Source organism: Apis cerana, linkage group LG15 (genome assembly GCF_029169275.1).
Source record: "Apis cerana isolate GH-2021 linkage group LG15, AcerK_1.0, whole genome shotgun sequence".
In the NCBI taxonomy this organism is placed as follows: Eukaryota; Metazoa; Arthropoda; class Insecta; order Hymenoptera; family Apidae; genus Apis; species Apis cerana.
The window spans coordinates 8,652,521-8,671,060 of record NC_083866.1 but is presented as its reverse complement, the minus strand read 5'-3'; the positions used below and the strand labels follow the sequence as shown (position 1 = coordinate 8,671,060).

Sequence of the window (18,540 nt, the reverse complement as noted above, 5' to 3'; positions counted from 1 at the left end):
TTGCTATACCGATAATATATTTCGATATCGATATAATTTTTTTCTTCCGTTTTTTAAGTAAAGGTTAAAATCACGCGCGATTCGAAGATAAATAATTTGGAAAAAAAGTTTCTCGAGCATTTTAATATATTATATATCGTAGATATCGGGTCACGATACTTACTTTCGTTTTTCGTGATGTTTTAAAAGAAGGGAGGAAGAGGATCGATCGCCGATTCGTTTTTTTTTTTTATATTCCAGCTGCTCCATCTATTTGACGCGGATTTTTCCGCGTTCCTTCGCGATTTCCCCCTCCTTCCTCCGTGACAAAGACTTGCCGTTGAAACACGGTATTTTAAATCGGTTGAGCCGAGAAGAGAATGGAATGGAAATTAAATCCTTGTTTCGATATAGAGCTATCCGCTTTGACGGATATAAGGAGGAATTCTTTCGTTGGTCGCAAAAGATTTAAATGTCGATATAAATGCGAAATTCTACGTGGAAAGATATCGCCATTTTTTTTTCACGATCGGTCGATCGATCGTTGAACATTAAGGATCCATTGGTCCCCGGCAATCGGTGATTTCGTTCGCTGAAAGTTTGGCAAGAAAGTTGCGGTACCTTCCCTCGCAGAAAAGTCAAACTTTAATTTGATTCCTCGAGATTGACGCGGGATCGATACGAGGGATTGGTGCGGGGCGGGAGGAATAAGATCGATGAGAGAACGTGACGAGTTCATTTTGGAAATAAGAAAAGTTTCGTTGGAACTGTAAGATCGGATATGGATATGGATTTCATTATCGTTCGAAACCAATCTCTGTGTCTGATCACTCAAGCTACAGCTTTTTACAATTTGTCAAGTTCCAATATTTCAGGATGCAGAATCCAGGACCCAGGATCTAGAATCCAGAATTCAAGATCCAGAATCCAGGATCCAAGATCCAGAATCTAGAATCCAGAATCCAAGATCCAAAATCAAAATTCAGAATCCAGAATCCAAAATCTAGAATTCAGAATCTAGGATCTAGAATCCAGAATCCAGGATCCAAGATCCAAAATCTAGAATTCAGAATCTAGAATCCAAAACCCAGAATCCAGAATCTAGAATCCAAAATTCAGAATTCAGAAACCGGAATCAAGTCCAAGATTTAAAATCCAATAAGTTGAAAATCCAAAAAATATAAAATCCAAGTTCAAAGTCCAAAGTCCAAAATATAATCACTCGCTTTAATGTTATTACATTAATATTGCGATTTGTTACAGGTTGCTCTTGCGTCGTCTACAGCAGCTCGGACAGACCCCAAGGTGGCACGTTCACATCGCCTTATTATCCAAAGCCATATCCGTCGAATATCGATTGCCTCCTTTACACGTTCATCGGTCAACCCGACGAAATCGTCAAGCTGACGTTTCACCACTTCAATATCCGTCGCGCTCGATCAGAGTAAGTATCTTAGGAGTCGAGTTTCAAACTTGTTCGCGCGGCATCGCCACAATTTTTCCTCGCCTCGATACAAAGGATACCGAGGAGGCCCCTCCCCTCTTGATAAACTTCACAGCTTTATTTCTAAGCGAGCAGCCAAGAGCAACACTTTAGATAATACGAGGTTGAAGTACGATGGAGGGAGAAACAAAATGCAGGCAAGAAGCAGTTCGAGCTATTTACAAGATTACCTCCAAACTTTTCTTCGATGATCGTTGCTGCGATTATGCGCCAAGGAAGACGAACAATTTATTTATCCACTTTCATCCTAATAAATACGAAATTTTACACAGTTATCTTTTAAACGAATGGCACCAATTGTTTGCTTGTAACCTGTTCTAAACGGATTCTTACGTATATAAACTTGGGAACAGGGTGGTTACTGCGGGGCCACAGTAGCTCTCTCTCGGTATATAACGAGATTGTGGTTTCGACCTGGCTTAGTCTCTGCTACGTATTAACGATGTTTATTTTCTTACGAATCGTTGTCTTTTAAAATTTCGCAATTTTTCGCCTGCAACTCTTACGATTATGGACCGACGTATGGAGATGCTGCTCGAAATCCGATGGAATTCGCGATCTTGTGGTTCGTCGATGATCCGCACGCAAATATTTAGATATGCTACATCGTTAAGTGAAACGAATCGTGTTATTAAGATCGAAAATATAAATTAAAAAAAAGAATTTATTAATTCATATCTCGTAATAATCGATACTTCGTCGCGATTTATCGCACGATTTATTATCGACACACGAATAGAAATATATTTCGCTGGTGAGAGACGAATATAAATTATTATTAAATTGCCTTTGTCGCAAAGTATCAAATGTCACTTGAATGCGAATATCGTATTTGCAATTATCGAGTGTATATTGATAAATTCATCAGGAGATAATAGGATTAATTGTTTTCACAACAATACCCATATTGAGATATAAAATAGAATTTGTCATATTTCCCATTGTCCCATATTTGTCACGAGCGAAGATAATCATCGCTTTATTTAACAACGTCGTTTATTTTTCTCTTCCGATCTCGACAACTTTAGCCACTTCTCCTTTCTTTTCAAATTCGAAATCTTCATTTATCGCTTCTCAAGACGACACTTGACAGGTTTATATCGCGACAAAAAGCGAACGCCGTGGACAATGGCGCACATAAATCCGCAAGATTTACCACACTATCCGACGTGACGGAAGCTTAGTCGAGCATAGTTAGCCCCTGTTATGTCTCGAGGAAAGACGGATCATCGGATAAGAGGCGTTCCGTCTTACATCGAGCAACTTGGTGGCTGATTAGCCGATAGTTAGACGCTGTGTTTCCCTGATAGTCGCTTTGCAAATCAGCTTTTCAGTGTACATATATATATATGTACAGAGTGTCTCCGAAATCGCGACACAAGCGACTGATACTTTACCTGTAAAAAGTAATCGAAATCGAATTTTGAAATTTTTCAAAAGTACAAGTGAAACTGGACAAACGAGATCCTCCTATAATTTATTCGTATCTAATTTCATTTGTACTTGAAAGCGAAGAAAGAAAAAAATAGAGAGAATTGCTCACGGATATTTGTAAATTTGCGGTGTGTTTCCTTTGATCCTCAAGGAAGTATCCAAGATATATATATATATATAAAATCTGCGCGTCCTTTAAAACGAAAGAGAATTTAACGAGGAATTTCTAACGGGAAAATCCGATTGCGCGTGGCCGAAAGAAAATTTCTGAGGTTCCGAGTCGGCATTTCAAATGCATATCACGAAGTTTGCCGGTTGGTTTAGAGGCCGGCTAAGTGCAGGAAGGGTCAGCGATGTGACACGGTCGGGGAAAGAGTCGGTTAGGAGTCCAGGAAGGAGGAAGTTATGAGACGAAAACGAGAAACGTTCCCGTGAATGCAACGTCCGTTTCCGTGGAGGGGACCGACCCCCGTAGATTTTATTTTCTGCTCCGAATGTCGCTGCTTCTCCGACCGGAATATGAATCTCCCTTTTGTAAAGTTGCGGCTTTCGCCTCTCTCTTCTGCTCATCAGTCTCTTATTATATCTGAAAATACAACGAACGTGAATTCTTTCTTTCTTTTTCTTTTTTCTTTTTTGTAATTCTTTTTAATAATTGATAAATAGTTTGGTCGAAGTGGAATAGATTTACTCACGGTAGATAACGGTTCGTTTTCAATTTAATTCGCATCGGTAGAAGCTGTAACAACAAATTCAATTGGTAGAAATCCTTCTCATATTCTTGGCGGACTTATGCCGAGCACGTGCCTGTCCTCGGGCCGCTCCCCTTCCACACAGGATTCTATTTACAAATCCTCCAACGGTGGAGGCCATAAATCGTTTTCCGCTTCTAAGGACCGTCCAAGCGCTTCGCTATCCAATATTAAGCTGGCCACGAAGATGGCCCTATTAATATGGCGCGCGGAGGCACGGCGATCGTTTACACACAGCTCTCCACTATATATTCCAAAGCTGAGAAAATCCCTCGGAGAAGAGAGGAAACTTCGCTCTTAGATCCGACCGCGTCGATATTAAGCTGCCTTTGCACACGATGCACGCCAAGTTTCATCCCACGGTGTGTCTTCGATACCTAATTATCGAATAACTTTGCAACGATATTATCACCGATCGATCGTCCCTTCGAATTTACGTACGGAGAGCGATAAGAGGTGAGGAAAGGCGAGGATAATTTTTCTTTTCACCGTTATTATTTTCGCCACTCGAACCCGTTTTATCTTCACGAATGTATAAATACCGACCGAGCGAAATATTCGGCGCAAACGGTGGCCGAATCGAGCAAGGAAAGTTTACTTTATAAACGGAACTAGTAGAAATTATTCATAGCCCCGGTAGTCGTAATCAAACGCGGTGCACATGGTACAAGTATTTAAACGTACATACGTGGATAGAATAATAACAGCTGGATGCTTAGCGATGTAAACCGGGCCTGTAATCCGTCAAAGTATGCGAGCATCTAGGTTGAAAGGTTATGTTTCGCCACGTGACGAATGCAGAAAATAGAGGAGCGAGCTGTCCATGTTTTTTCCATTCCTCGTGACTAAGACAAATCGTCGATGGTAAACCGTGATATCCTCTAACGGAATTTTCCACGGTATATATAACGTATCGACGACGGTATGCATTTCGAGTGTCGAACGTGTTCACTGTTTGTACGGAAAATAAGGTCGACAAGCTGTCGTCGCGCGAGTAATCGATCACGTGACCAAACAGAGGGCACGCGTAATCGGCAGATACACATCATCCTTCTTGACCATCGTATAATCATCCTTAAAACGCAATGTTATCGTGATAAATTACGACCAGTGAATAATGGGTTTAATAAAGCCATCCGTTTCGATAACGGAATTGACCGCGCGTGTGCTCGTTATGCATTACTGTCCACTTTCCGATGACACACGATGATCCGGACGTGTATCGATGCGTATTGCTTTTATCTTTGTTCACCAGATACCGCCACGTTCGCTACGCGCGCTACGTGTCGAATTTACTCCCAGTTATTACTCGAGGGAAGGGAGCTGATTATTTTCCACGCGATCGATTCGCATCTATATTGATTACTCGAAAAAGATGAAATACGATAAAATAAATCGGAACGGCCCGCTACGGATAAAAAGCATACGCGATAATTACGAGATTTGTAATTGGAAATGGTATCGTACAATTGATGAATTACGAGAAAATAATAGAAATTTATAACATTCGTAACGTTGTTTCGCCGCCGATAGAATTTTACGAAGTTCGTTACGATCATTTATTAATTCTGGTTGCTTCGATTGAACGGGCATAATGGCGGAAACAAAAAGACAATTCCACTGCTTAATCGATACTTTAGTTCCAAGTACAAGTCCAAGTGGATTCAATTATGAGTAATTTATTAGGATTGCGGTAAATACGGTGATTACCTGGTAATGAAAAATAAAAAAACGCGAGATAATTACACTTTATTAAAACTTGGTAAATTGTGAAATTTATTATTAATTGCTCGGGTAACGGACGACACGAAAATTAATAAAAATTACCCTTGGTTATTTGCATATTTTCAACACGGTCAAAAATTTGAAATATCCCACCAGATATCAAGCAATTTTTCAAATATTCCTACTTTAATGCCCTTTGCACGCGACATTTCTGCGTGGACTTATCTATATGGAAGAAATATACTATACTATTTCAAAAAAAAAAGTACATTTTCATATTTTAGACGTATCTCGCGTTTTGTATGCGAAAAAAGTGAAGCTTCCCTTCACCCAAAAAAAAAGGAAAGACATTTTTATACCACCCAACGTTTTTCCACGGAAAATTTGTCTACCTTCAAAATATCGCGCAACGTCGTACAATCGAATTTTAAACGTTACTCTCTCTCTCTCTCTCTCTCTACATCCTTGCTGCGTTAAATTACGAGATTCGAGAGGACAGATTCTTGCAACAATCATCGCCCACCTTTAATCAACGAAGCCAATATTAAATTCTATCTTTTGGAAACTTTGGAGAATATTACCTCGAATCAACAGAAGGTAAGAAGTTTCTCGCAACGATGCCTTTGCCATGCGAATCGGTCGACTCGCCTGGACGAAACACGAGCGTGGTGCGCGCGTTTCGCGGCGGCGGAGGGGACGGGAGGGAGGAAGGCGTCGTGGAAGGGAGGAGAGGAAAGCTCGAGTTTGCACAGCGGCGTTGTAGCGTCGGCTTTCATCGCGGCGGATGCCTCGCCGCCACCACGGAATTATACTTGTCCGCCGTGTAATTGCCGAGATTAATTATGCGCTAGATGAAATTCCTGGTCGGCGGGGTGTGACAATCCGACGGTTTCGTCCGCCGCGAACAGGAAATCGTGGTGGACGAGATCGAACGAATAAAGTTAATCGAGTCGAAAATAGGGGGAATAAAGAAGAACGGAGTGGAGTGAAATGGAAAGGGAAGGAAGGGTTAGAGGAGGAAGGTAAGGAGGGACTGTTTGCATAGAAAGTAGCGTTTCGTACGGCCCCCTAATTGCCATGAATAGTTTATCGGTAGGCGGCGAGAGGACTTTTCGGAGAACAAGGCGGTCGATGGAGGAATCCTGGCTGCGCAGCGAGCTCTGCAAATTGTTCACTGCTTGATGTTTATGAACGTTTGCAATTTGATGCTCCATGGATGGTTGGAGGAAAGGAGAGATCGACGTTTGCATAAATTTGGAAGGAGATCGCAAGTTGGCTTATTTTTTTCCCGTAACAGGGTACAGGAGGAGCCTGGGACGTCGAAGGTCGGTCGATCGTGTTTTTTTCAATTAACATAAGTACAAGAACGTTAACTTGGTGAAATATTCAATATGCAGGGAAGGGGGAGGCGAGCGCTTCCTCCTCCGCCGTATAAATAGGCGAATAAATAGGATTGCTAATGTCGAGGGAAAAAAGGTGGGACCGGTTCTTCATTGATTTTGCAACCCCGGTGCACGCCGTTAATGGTAATGGGAGCATGGAAATGGATATTGAGAATCTTGGTTCGAAGGAAGGACCGCGTGGTGGGAATATTCGATAATTCGAAAGATGCTGCTAGCTTGGCCCCGTTACGAACGATCCTTCTAAACATCATCCTTCTAAATGAATCTGTGCGATTGCAGGATGATTTTTTCTCTCTCTAACGATCGACCAGCGTCGAAGAACAGCGTATTCCTCGCTTGTTTTTTTACTCGAGTTCGCGAAACAGGATTCCAAGAGTTCGATACTTTTTTAAAATGAACGATCCCTCTAAACATGACCCTTTTAAATGAATCTGTGCGATTGGAGTAATTTTTACTCTAATAATCCTGCGTGATCATCTAATGATTCACTCGAATGATCGTAAATTGACAGAATTGAAGAATTGGCTTACTTTTTTATATTCAAAGTTGCGAAACAGGATTCAAAGAGCTCGATACTTTTTTATGGTGTTAGGATCATGACAATGGTTAAAATTTCGAAGAGAAATGTCTTTTTTATCTGCGTGTTATATAACGCATTTTATTCGATATTATTCTAATGGATAATCGGTTTTTTAAATAAATTGGAGGGGTATAATGTTAATTATAATTTTCGAATAACCGCAGAGGAATAAATTCATCAAGCTTCGTAATTTCAGCAAAAATATTAATGAAAAACAAAAAGTAATAAGCAAGCTTTATATATACATACATATATATATATATATATATAGGATATGTGCATTATTAGCAGCCAGCGTTTTCATCGTAAATGTTAAATACGCATGAAAAAATGAAAAGGAGGGAAAAAGTGTTACGATGTTTTAAGCGTGATGGTATAAGTTAACTTTTTACAATTTTCTCTTTTTTCTCCTTTTTTTTTTTTTTTTGAATTTTTATAATGGAAAGTCGTGCGCGTATTTTTTTTTTTATACGATATTTTTTATACGACCGAGAATTATCCGCCAACGTGTTTCTTTTCCTATACAATACAAAACTCGCAACAAAACTATCTGGTTTTAAATTTTCTTGCGAAGAAGATGCGATTCGTTCGTACGAACTCCTCCCTTAATCTTCGATAGTGCGATAGTGCCTCGCTCTTTCTGCTACACCGTGATGAACGAAGGTCCAGATTTTGTTAAATACGTAATGACTCTGAGCTAGTAAATCTCGACTCTCTAAACCGATCAACTTCGATCGGTATTTACACATTTACATATGTATATATATATTTTAAATATTTCAATACGTTATTATTTATCGTTTAAATAATATTATAAACATTAAAACAACAGTTTATGAATAAGACGATAATTATACGATAATAATCAACCGAACAATGAATTACTTTCGTCCAAAGATGGGAAAATCCCTTAGACTTTTGCGAGTCTGAGCAATATATACACATGTACATATGTATATATATATATTTTAAATATTACAATATTACAAACATTAAAAAGAACAATTTATGAATACGACGATAATTATACGATAATAATCAACCGAACAATGAATTACTTTCGTCCAAAGATGGGATCTCTTAGATTTTTGCGAATCTGAATATACACACATGTACATACGTATATTTTAAATATTTCAACATGTTATTATTTAAAGCGCAATATTACAAATATTAAAACAACAGACGATAATTATACGATAATAATCAATTGAAGAATGAATTACTTTTGTTCAAAGATGGGAAGATCCCTTAGACTTTTGCGAGTTTGAGCAATATATACACATGTACATATGTATATATATATATATATATATATATATTTTAAATATTACAATATTACAAACATTAAAAAGAACAATTTATGAATACGACGATAATTATACGGTAATAATCAATTGAAGAATGAATTACTTTCGTCCAAAGATGGAAAGATCCCTTAGACTTTTGCGAGTCTGAAGAATATACACACATGTACACATATAAATATATTTTAAATATTTCAACACGTTATTATTTAAACGCAATATTACAAATATTAAAACAACAGTTTATGAATAAGATAATTACGAGCAAGATTTACGAAGCTCGTAATCAATGGAACAATGAATTACTTCCAAAGATGGGAAGATTTCTTTTTCCGAAGAAAGAAGAGGAGGAGACGTAGAGCGCGTATCTCCTCTCCGCATAACAGAAGCGGAAGGCGTGGTTACGCATCACGGCCAGCGGAAGTAACGACGGGTTCAACTGCGCGGAATGGAAACGGAAGTCGGGGACGAAAAACGAAGAGAACGTAAAACTCCCCTGTCGTCGTCGTCGTCTCGAATATTGCCACTTTATGAAGTCTGTCCTGCGCTTTGTTAACAAGTCCCTCCCCCACCAACGTCTCGAGTCGGTTGTTGCTCCACTGTTTTACGAGGTGTCGTTTCGCGACACGAATGGATTAATAGCCAGGGGGATACGGAAAAGCGCGATCCTCGTCGGAGGGAAAATCGGTCGCGCTGCCCTTGTCGTTGCCGTTTACCACATCTTATCGCCCCTCTTCAAGATTTCTACAGGAAGCAAGCGTTTCATCGCGCTTATACCGCGATAACGTTTTACGGGGATCGTTGCGTGCGCGAGTTTACGCGTGCGTCGTAAACGCGATCTCGTCTCGTTCGCGAAAAAGAGATGTTTTGTTTAGCTTTCTTCTTTTACTAATAAACGATGGAGGTATTTCGCTCGTCTCGATTAATAACCATGATTTCGAACTTCCCTCGAAAGTTGGAGACTCGGTGTTGTTTACCATCTCGAATAACGAAAGGCGGGGTTGAATTATTCCGTTCACGAGCCCGCTTTCTAATTTCCTGCGGCTCGTAGGGGATCGTGTCTTCTTCCCCCTCGTTTCCTCCTGCTTCCGGTCGTCAGTGTCGGACAGGGCGTCGTGATTAAGTAGCTTCGATGTTTCCTAAGTGTAAATGTTCGAACATGTGGAAAATGTATGTCGAAATATCTTTCTTTGGATCTCTCTCTTTCTCTTTTTCTTTCGATAAATTAATGATGAAGGGAACGAAGGATTCGAATGGAAAATGGAAGTATCGAAACACTTTTCTTTGGATTGCATTTATTTTTCTTTTCTCTCCCTTTCTCTTTCAGCAACATTCGATAAATTAGAGATAAACGAAGGATTCGAATATTTCGCTATTTACGTCGATAGATTTGAATGGAAAATGGAAGTATCGAAACACTTTTCTTTGGATTGCATTTATTTTTTTAGGGGTAGATTTTTCTTTCTCTTCTTATCTTTCGACAAATTAGAGATAAACGAAGGAAATGAACGAAGGATTCAAATATTTCGCTACTTATATTGATAAATTCGAAATGAAAAATAGATAAATATCGAAACACTTTTCTTTGGATTGCATTTATTTTTCTTTTCTCTCCCTTTCTCTTTCAGCAACATTCGATAAATTAGAGATAAACGAAGGATTCAAATATTTCGATACTTATGTTGATAAATTCGAAATGAAAAATGGATAAGTATCGAAACACTTTTCTTTGGATCGTATTTATTTTTCTAGGGATAGATTTCTCTCTCTCTCTCTCTCTTTCTCTTTCGATAAATTAATGATGAAGGGAACGAAGGATTCGAATATTTCGCTATTTACGTCGATAGATTGGAATGGAAAATGGATACAAGTATCGAAACATTTTTCTTTGGATCGCATTTATTCTTCTGGGAATTTCTCTTCCTTTCTCTTTCTCTCTATTTTCGACAAATTAGTGACGAATGAAAGAAAAATAAGTATAATAAAAAATAAGGAATAATAAATAAGGTAAAATAAGATATAAGTATCGAAACACTTTTTTTTGGAAAATCGCATCTATTTTTCCAGAGATAGATTTCTCTCTCACTCTATCTCGATACTTTTGAAAAATTAGTGACGAATAAAGGGAGCGAACGAAAGATTCAAATATGTCGATAAATTCGAAGTGAAAAATGGATATAAGTATCGAACACTTTTTTTTGGAAAATCGCATCTCGATACTTTCGACAAATTAATGACGAATGAAGAGAATATGACGAAGGATTCAAATATCTCGCCGATACTTGCGATAGACTCGAAATGAAAAATGGATAAATATCGAAACACTATTTTTTGGAAAATCGCATCTCAATCACTTTCGACAAATTAGTGACGAATGAAACTACTTACGTCGATAGATTTATGAGTTTGAATATTTTTAGAAATAACTTTTACGAGTAAATATTTTCCAAGTCTCTGGAAATTTATTGGATCATTTTGTACGTAACGATAAAACGCGTTAGTTAATAATCGTTGGAACACGAGTATGTGGAAGTATTGGTTTCTACTCGTACGAACGTACGTTTTTTTTCCCTTTCTTTCTTTCTTTTTTTTTCCTTTCTTTTTTTTTTTTTTTTTTTTTGAATAGATGAATATGCTCGGAACGAATCCATTTTTTGTTTAAATACGCAAATAAAAACTTTCACATTCGGAGTATGTAAACTTTTAACGAATTTTCCAAATTTTTTGTATCCGGTACACATTTATTTATAAATTTATCCATAAATTTATCAATTATTTCGGGCAAATATGTTGCGATGATTTATGCATCGTAATCGAACCATTTTGTTTATTCGATATGTTTTATGTTATAAATATGATATATATTTGACTTGTTTTCGCACATTCACTCGAGCCGATTCGAAAATAATATCGATAAATTTATTCAACGAATCATCTTGTTTGAGACGTTCGATCGGAAAGGGTTGAAACGATTGGAGTTTGAAATCACGATTGAAAAGAAGAGGGAAAAAAATTAATTCTTAAGAAAAGGAGAAAGCAAAAAGGAATGGAGATAGAATAGAGAAAGGTAATCGATGAGAGGAGAGAAAAAAGAAAACAAGATGGTAACAAAAAGCGAAAGTGAAGAGCTTTAGAAGAGAGAGCTTGGTCCACCGACGTTAAACCAGATCCAAGCGAAATCTTTCCAAGGAAGAAAGATTAGGACGTGGTGGCACGTAAGAAAAGTTGGAAGAAATTGAAAAAGGTAAGAACTAGAAAAAAAGTAAAAAAGGAAAAAAAAGAAAAGGTTGGAAAAATTCGTCGGAAGGAAACGTGAAAAAAAGTAGGAGAATGTAGTAGGCAACGATATAACGGTTTAAATAATTTTATATAAACGTATTACATTTATAAATATGATCGATGTCTTAACGAGAAATTTTAGTTTGCAGGAAAAAGTTTATGTTTGTTAATTTTAGGGAAACGGGGAGAAACTTTTTCCCTCCCCATATAATTTAATATTAATAATTGATGGAGCTGGTTTAAGGCAATTTTATTTAATCACATTCAGGTTTAAGAGTTTATCCAAGTAAAAGGGGGAAAGGCAACTTTTCCGATATGGTAATAAACTTTTCGTTAAAAATGTGTACTTAATACGGTGGAACGAAGGCAAGAATAACAATATTTTCGACATTATTTCCTAGAGGATTCTTAGACACTTCTTTCTGGAGGGGAAAATTACACAATGAGAAAGGATAAGAATTTCGATAAAAAAAGGAAAAATTCACGTCGAAACGCATTTTCTAAAACGCATTTCTTTTACGACGAAATATTTTATAAACGCGGAGGAAGTGAAAATAACGATGGAAAGTAATGAAATTCAAAATAAAGGTTATCTCGAAGGGCACACAATGTAAATTTTTTATCCAACCGGATAAAAACCATCTTTCCGCGACTACGAAGGGAGGCGAGGGTAATACGCTATTTTCGCGTCAAACCGCTCGCGAACGTCTTATTTCAGAAACAAGTTGAGGAGAAAATAACCTAAGTGTTGCTATCTTACGACGTTGATGACGTATTCGTGCCAAATTCCACGTCGATGCGAAGAAATAGAAAGAAATTTTCCCTAAATAAAACCTCGACGATTTAATTTTCTGCTTTATTCCTTCTCGTGATTCGATTTCCTTCCATTTCGTTGGTTCGATGAACCAAGATAAAAATGTTTCTTTTTTTTCACGACATCGAATCTCAACTCGAATTCGGCTATTTCCGAAAAATATTCTTCACAAGCGGTCTTATAATATTTTCAACTGTTTCTGCAACGCTTGTGTCACTTATACTTTATAGGTATATTCTTAAAACTTGAGACAATGTTTCTGAAACGAATCCAGCAGTATACTTTACTACGTCGTTTCTTTTCAAATCATATTTCGTCTACGTCGATTCCTCAACCCCAACTGTTTTCATTACATGCTTCCTCCTCCTCCTCCTTCCCCTCCTCTTTGACTACGAAATCGAGCATGCGAATATTTACTACGAATGGAGTCGAATAATTTTGAAACGAGGAGTCGGATGATAAAGAACGGATTTCACTTGCCTGGAAAAAGAAAGGCAACAAGAAGAAGAAGAAGAAGAAGAAATGGCCGCTTTTCACGGCCAGAGAACGTGAGTCTGAACGACCCGTTCCAAAGGACTGTCAGATCTGAAACAGAAAATTTAATTAGATAATGAAACCCGAGCGAAAAAAGGTAGAAGAAGGAGGAGGCAAGGGGAGAATATAAAGGGAAGGAGGAGGAGAAAGGGAACAAAAGGGAAGCGAAGGAGAGAGAGAGGATAATAGGTAAAGGGCAATGGAAGGAAGGTGGAGGAGAAAAAGCGAATTCAATTTTAACATTTTTTACGCGAACAAACCTTGCCACTATATATATATATATATATATATATATATATATATATATATATATATACGCATTATACCGCTATCTTTAATAACGAAACGAGAGATATTATTCGAAGTAATCGGTACTCGAAATCACAAAATCGATACTTTTGCAAATTGAGAGAAAAGTGCGCGAAAAAGAAAAATCTGTTAAGATGACAACAAGAAACAAAGTAGAGCAGTGTAATTGTATTTTCTTTTAATTCGAAATAGGAATTTGGAGGAAGATTCGAGAAAAAGAAGAAGAAGAAGAAGAAGAAATTGCTTTTATTTGCATTAGTTCTTATTTACATACATCTTTACTTTTAACGCGGTTAAGTGCACTCCGAAAGAAATAACGGGGTAAAATGTACTCTCCAATTCAGATAAGCCTGTAAGTTTTTGCCAGCATCTTCCGATGGTGTCGTCCTTCTGCTCCAAGTATAAACTTACGTTACACAAAACAGCATTTACGCGCCCTATCTTGAAGGAATAATTCGATATGATTAATTTTCTTAACTAACGTTATCGTTACTGTCTTTGCTCTCTCGACATCCTGCCACAAGTTGCCCCTCTCCACGGGTCGATCGGCCCTGTGACACTCGATAGCCAGACTTGGAGTAAAGCCGCTTGTTGCTCCACGCCTAGATTGTTCCCTGTGTCTAACGTGTTAAGGGTTATGCTATTCGGTTTCAGAGGACGCTATTTCCATGATAAACGGCGTTGAATTATTTATCGCGTAGCCTAGATAGATTCTGAAATTATCTTATATTATAATTAGATAATGTGTGCAAGTGAGTTACATATATATATATATATATATATAAAACTTTGAATCTCTGGAAAAGCAAGTATTGGAATAGGAATAGAAGGATAGTTTTTCTTTTTTTTTAATATTCGAGACAAAAATATAAAAGTGAGGTGAGGCTATAAATCAAGGGGATTGAATCATTTTTCAAACGAACCAACGCCGACTGATTGTACAAAGCGTGCCGATATATGGGTTAGATAACCAGTCGCCCGGCAAACTTTCTTTTCTAATTAATTTTTATATGAAAGGGATTGGAAAGGAGACGAGGAGGGGAGGGAGAGGAAGGGGGAAGGACGAATATAAGGAGATGGAGAGGAGCGAAGATCCTTTGCTCTCGCGAAACTTTCTGCAGCTGCCAGTGCCAAGATATTATTCAACCGGTGGAGACCTTTATTAACTTCCAAATTAACCGTTGTATCGAAAATTGTTCTCGCGAGGAAGACGACCAACTCCTCGTGGCCTATTATATCCACGACCTTCCTATTTCTCATTGCACAAGATTCTCCATACGAGGAAATAATTTTACATTTAAATGATAAATATATATATCATTGCTTGACTTGAAAAACTTTTGAAATGATAATTGATAATTATAATATCCACGATCCTTATTTTCTATTGCACAAGACTGATTCTTTGTATGAGAAAATAGGTAATTTTTAGATTTAAATAAATGATTCGTGATAGAACTAGAATATGCATATCGTTGATTGGTTTGAGAAACTTTTGAAATTGAACCAATGCTATTTTTGTATCGAAAATTATTTGTATGAGAAAATAGGTAATTTTTAGATTTAAATAAATGATTCGACACGTGATAGAGCATATACATGCGTTGATTAGCTCGAAAAATTTTTGAAATGATAATTGAACCAATGCTATTTTTGTATCGAAAATTATTCGAGGAAGCTTTCCTATTATAATATCCACGATTTTTGTTATTTTCTAACTGATCCTCCATACGAGGAAATAATTTTACATTTAAATAAATGATTCGACACATGGTAGATCATATGTATATATATATATATATGCATATCGTTGCTTGATTTAAAAAACTTTTGAAATGATAACTGATAACGTGAATCGATGCTATAATATCCACGATTTTTATTTTCTATTGCACAAGACACGTGATAGAGCATATATATGCGGTAATTAGCTCGAAAAATTTTTGAAATGATAATTGAACCAATGCTATTTTTGTATCGAAAATTATTCGAGGAAGCTTTCCTTCTTCCTAACTGATTCTCCATACGAGAAAATAATTTTACATTTAAATAAATGATTCATACATATATATATATTGACTTGAAAAACTTTTGAAATGATAATTGATAACTGTAATATCCACGATTCTTATTTTCTATTGCACAAGACTGATTCTTTGTATGAGAAAATAGGTAATTTTTATATTTAAATAAATGATTCGTGGTAGAGCATATATATATGCGTATCGTTGATTGGTTTGAAAAACTTTCGATAATTGATAACCGATGCTACTTTTGAATTGAAAATTGACCGCGCGAGCGAATGATGTTTCGTGCCCTCGAAATTTGACTTTTATATATATATATATTTTTTTGATTGAATTTTTATAGAAGCATTGTTGATGAATCGCTGCGGTTCCCTCGATGGAAATGAGTTTAAACGCAATTTCGGTCAATTACCGAAACGCCGTTCCGAAAAAAAAAAAAAAGCAATGAAAAATGTAATTCATATTCTATGTATATATAACTAGAGGGCCGGGCGACTATCGATCAAATGAAAGTCTCGTCAAAGTTTAATCAAAAATTTAATAAAAATTCCCCCCTTTTTCGATAAGCCAATTCATTATGCACTTCGAAATTATACTTTTCATCCGGTTGATCATGCGAAGGATGTCCTTCCTTTATGTTATTTCACTTTATTTTATTCTTCTTTTTACGCATCCTCCGCGCTCGACCGAATCGAGTAATCGCGAATGCATATTTTCCTTTAATTATTTATCCGATAATGTATTTCGACCGGTGTTTCGAGTCTCGAATTTCTAATTAAAGAGAGAGCCATTAGTTTAAAAGCGATCGAGGAGGGGGGCCAGCCGGTGCCTCGAAGGATTCGCTCATCGAATCGTCGAATCGCGTATTATTTATCCCTTATCGCTTACCTAGATATTTCTAGATCTATATTTTCCTCTTAATAGATATCGAAGAAGAAATATTTAGAAAGTAGAAAAATTTCTAATCGTCGACAAGCTCGCTAGAGTCTTGTTCGATTCTTTCGAGACGCTTTCCCCTCGATTCGGCCTTTTAATCGCGAGGGGGAAACTTTTATATATAATTATCGTTCGAAACAATCAGAAAGAAGTTGATGGAAAATTAATTTCTCTATTGGAAATATTTACCCGTTCATCTTTCCACGATACTTTTCCTTCCCTCTCGTTTGCCTTCTCATTTAACCAGCTGAAACCAACGCGGCTGCAAACTCTCGACGAAATTAAAGCAATATTACCGAGGACGGTGTTCGCCTCTGATTCCCGTCCTACAGGAGAACAGCCGCTATAAATTTCGAACATTTTCTTCCACAAAGCTGGAGGCTAGATAACGATGATAACGATTAAACATTGTTCGAGCAAACTTGGTATAAGACGCTTTTGATCAACGGAATATTTGTACCTTGGATCTTAATCATCGGGCTGGAATAATACTCCTCCTCCTCCTCCTCCTCGATTTTGTCGAGCAATCAAGATTTCTCTCTCCTCTCTCTCCCTCTCTCTCTCTCTTTTCGAAACAATTAGCAAAACGTCTTTCCTTTCTCTTCCATTAATTTCATTTCCATACACTCGACGAAAAATATATATAAACGAAATCGTCTTGGACCAAGATCTACCCAACCATTCGAACGATCGAGAATCGAAGTAAAGAAAGGTCGCTTGTTCCTTTCCCGGGAGAGGGAGGGGAGGAGTTCGGGGGCTGAAAAAGAGGGAGCACGAGATTACACGGTTGGGCGGCGGAGGAGGAGGGGTGGACAATCGAGGGGAGAGAAATAAAAAAGGGGGAGGAGGTAAAAGAAGCAGCGGACAAAATCCCGGCGCTCTTGTCGAGGGCTAAATTAAAGAGAACGGAAACCCTTTCTCCGTTTGACCGTGGTACACGTCAAAGCCGAAATTGTTCGACTTGTTTCTCTTCCCTCTGGAAATAACTTCTTCTTCCCACGTTCTTCCTCGCAATTTCCTCGCTCGTGCAATTTATTTACGCATTTCGTTTCTCCACGAATCGATCGAACCAAGTGAAGGAAGAAAAGGAAAAGAAAGGAAAAGTGGACTCGAAAAGGGAGCGACAGGGATTAGCATTCGAGGGATGGTTAACGAATTTTCTCTTTATTTCCACTTGCTTGCTGCCGGATTAAAATAATGTCGTCGTTCAACGATCGATTCCCCTCCCCCTTTCAATCGTTTCGGCCGGCAAAACGAGAGGAAGGAAAGGATCGATACCAAAAAAAGGGACACGAAAGTTGACACCTTTGCCACCTAATTACTCGTGAAACAGATTTATCAAGGGTTGAAATCCGTTCGTTTGATAGAGAGGAACGACAATTTTCTCCACCGATCGATATAAATCCATCCTTCTCTTCTTTCGTCTCGCGAAGAGGGAATAGGATTGAAAAACAAAAGCAATGGAAGATGGAGATGAGAATAGAAGAAATAGTAATCCTTCTTAAATATTCGAGATAACGAAAGAATTTTATTCTCGAAAACCGTATATCGAATCTTTTATTGAAACAACACTCGCCAATATTGCAAAAAAGTATTTCCCTTTCTCTTTTCATCCCTTCGACGAAACAGCAAGCTTTGACAAACAAACTGACTGTTACATATACATATATATATATATACACGTCGCATCTCCGCCTTTCAAATCGCGATTTTCTCAATTAATCGTCCAATTGATCCCTGTTGCACGAAAAGGAAAGAGAGGAAGAAGAGAAAGAGAAAGAAGAGAGGGAAGAACGTTGAGGATTTTAAGGAAGGAGGGCACAGAATCTCGCCATTAGACGAGACGGTGGAAACATGGTATCTGGTGGGATAGGAAGGCGTAGCTGGCGCGAGTGTGGAGCTGAACACTCTCGGGGGAGGGGAAGGGAAGAACAAAGGGAAAGACAAAGGCGGAAGG

At 37.8% G+C, this 18,540-nt stretch overlaps 1 protein-coding gene and 1 long non-coding RNA gene across 10 annotated transcripts in view; one reads left to right on the top strand and one right to left on the bottom strand.

Annotated features, from left to right (window-relative positions):
• Positions 1–18,540, top strand: part of LOC107997420 (suppressor of lurcher protein 1) — a 317,598-nt gene that overhangs the window by 60,594 nt on the left and 238,464 nt on the right. For all 9 annotated transcript variants that reach the window (XM_017056003.3, XM_062086068.1, XM_062086067.1 and 6 more), the window contains one exon: positions 1,243–1,423. In XM_017056003.3, coding sequence (XP_016911492.2) covers positions 1,243–1,423 — 181 coding nt within the window. The remainder of the gene's footprint in view (positions 1–1,242; positions 1,424–18,540) is intronic.
• On the bottom strand, positions 1,120–5,236 carry LOC114577485 (uncharacterized). Its single transcript, XR_009832920.1, has 2 exons — positions 3,613–5,236; positions 1,120–3,503 (listed from the first exon to the last, which is right to left on the bottom strand). It is a non-coding gene; the product is annotated as an uncharacterized LOC114577485 (long non-coding RNA).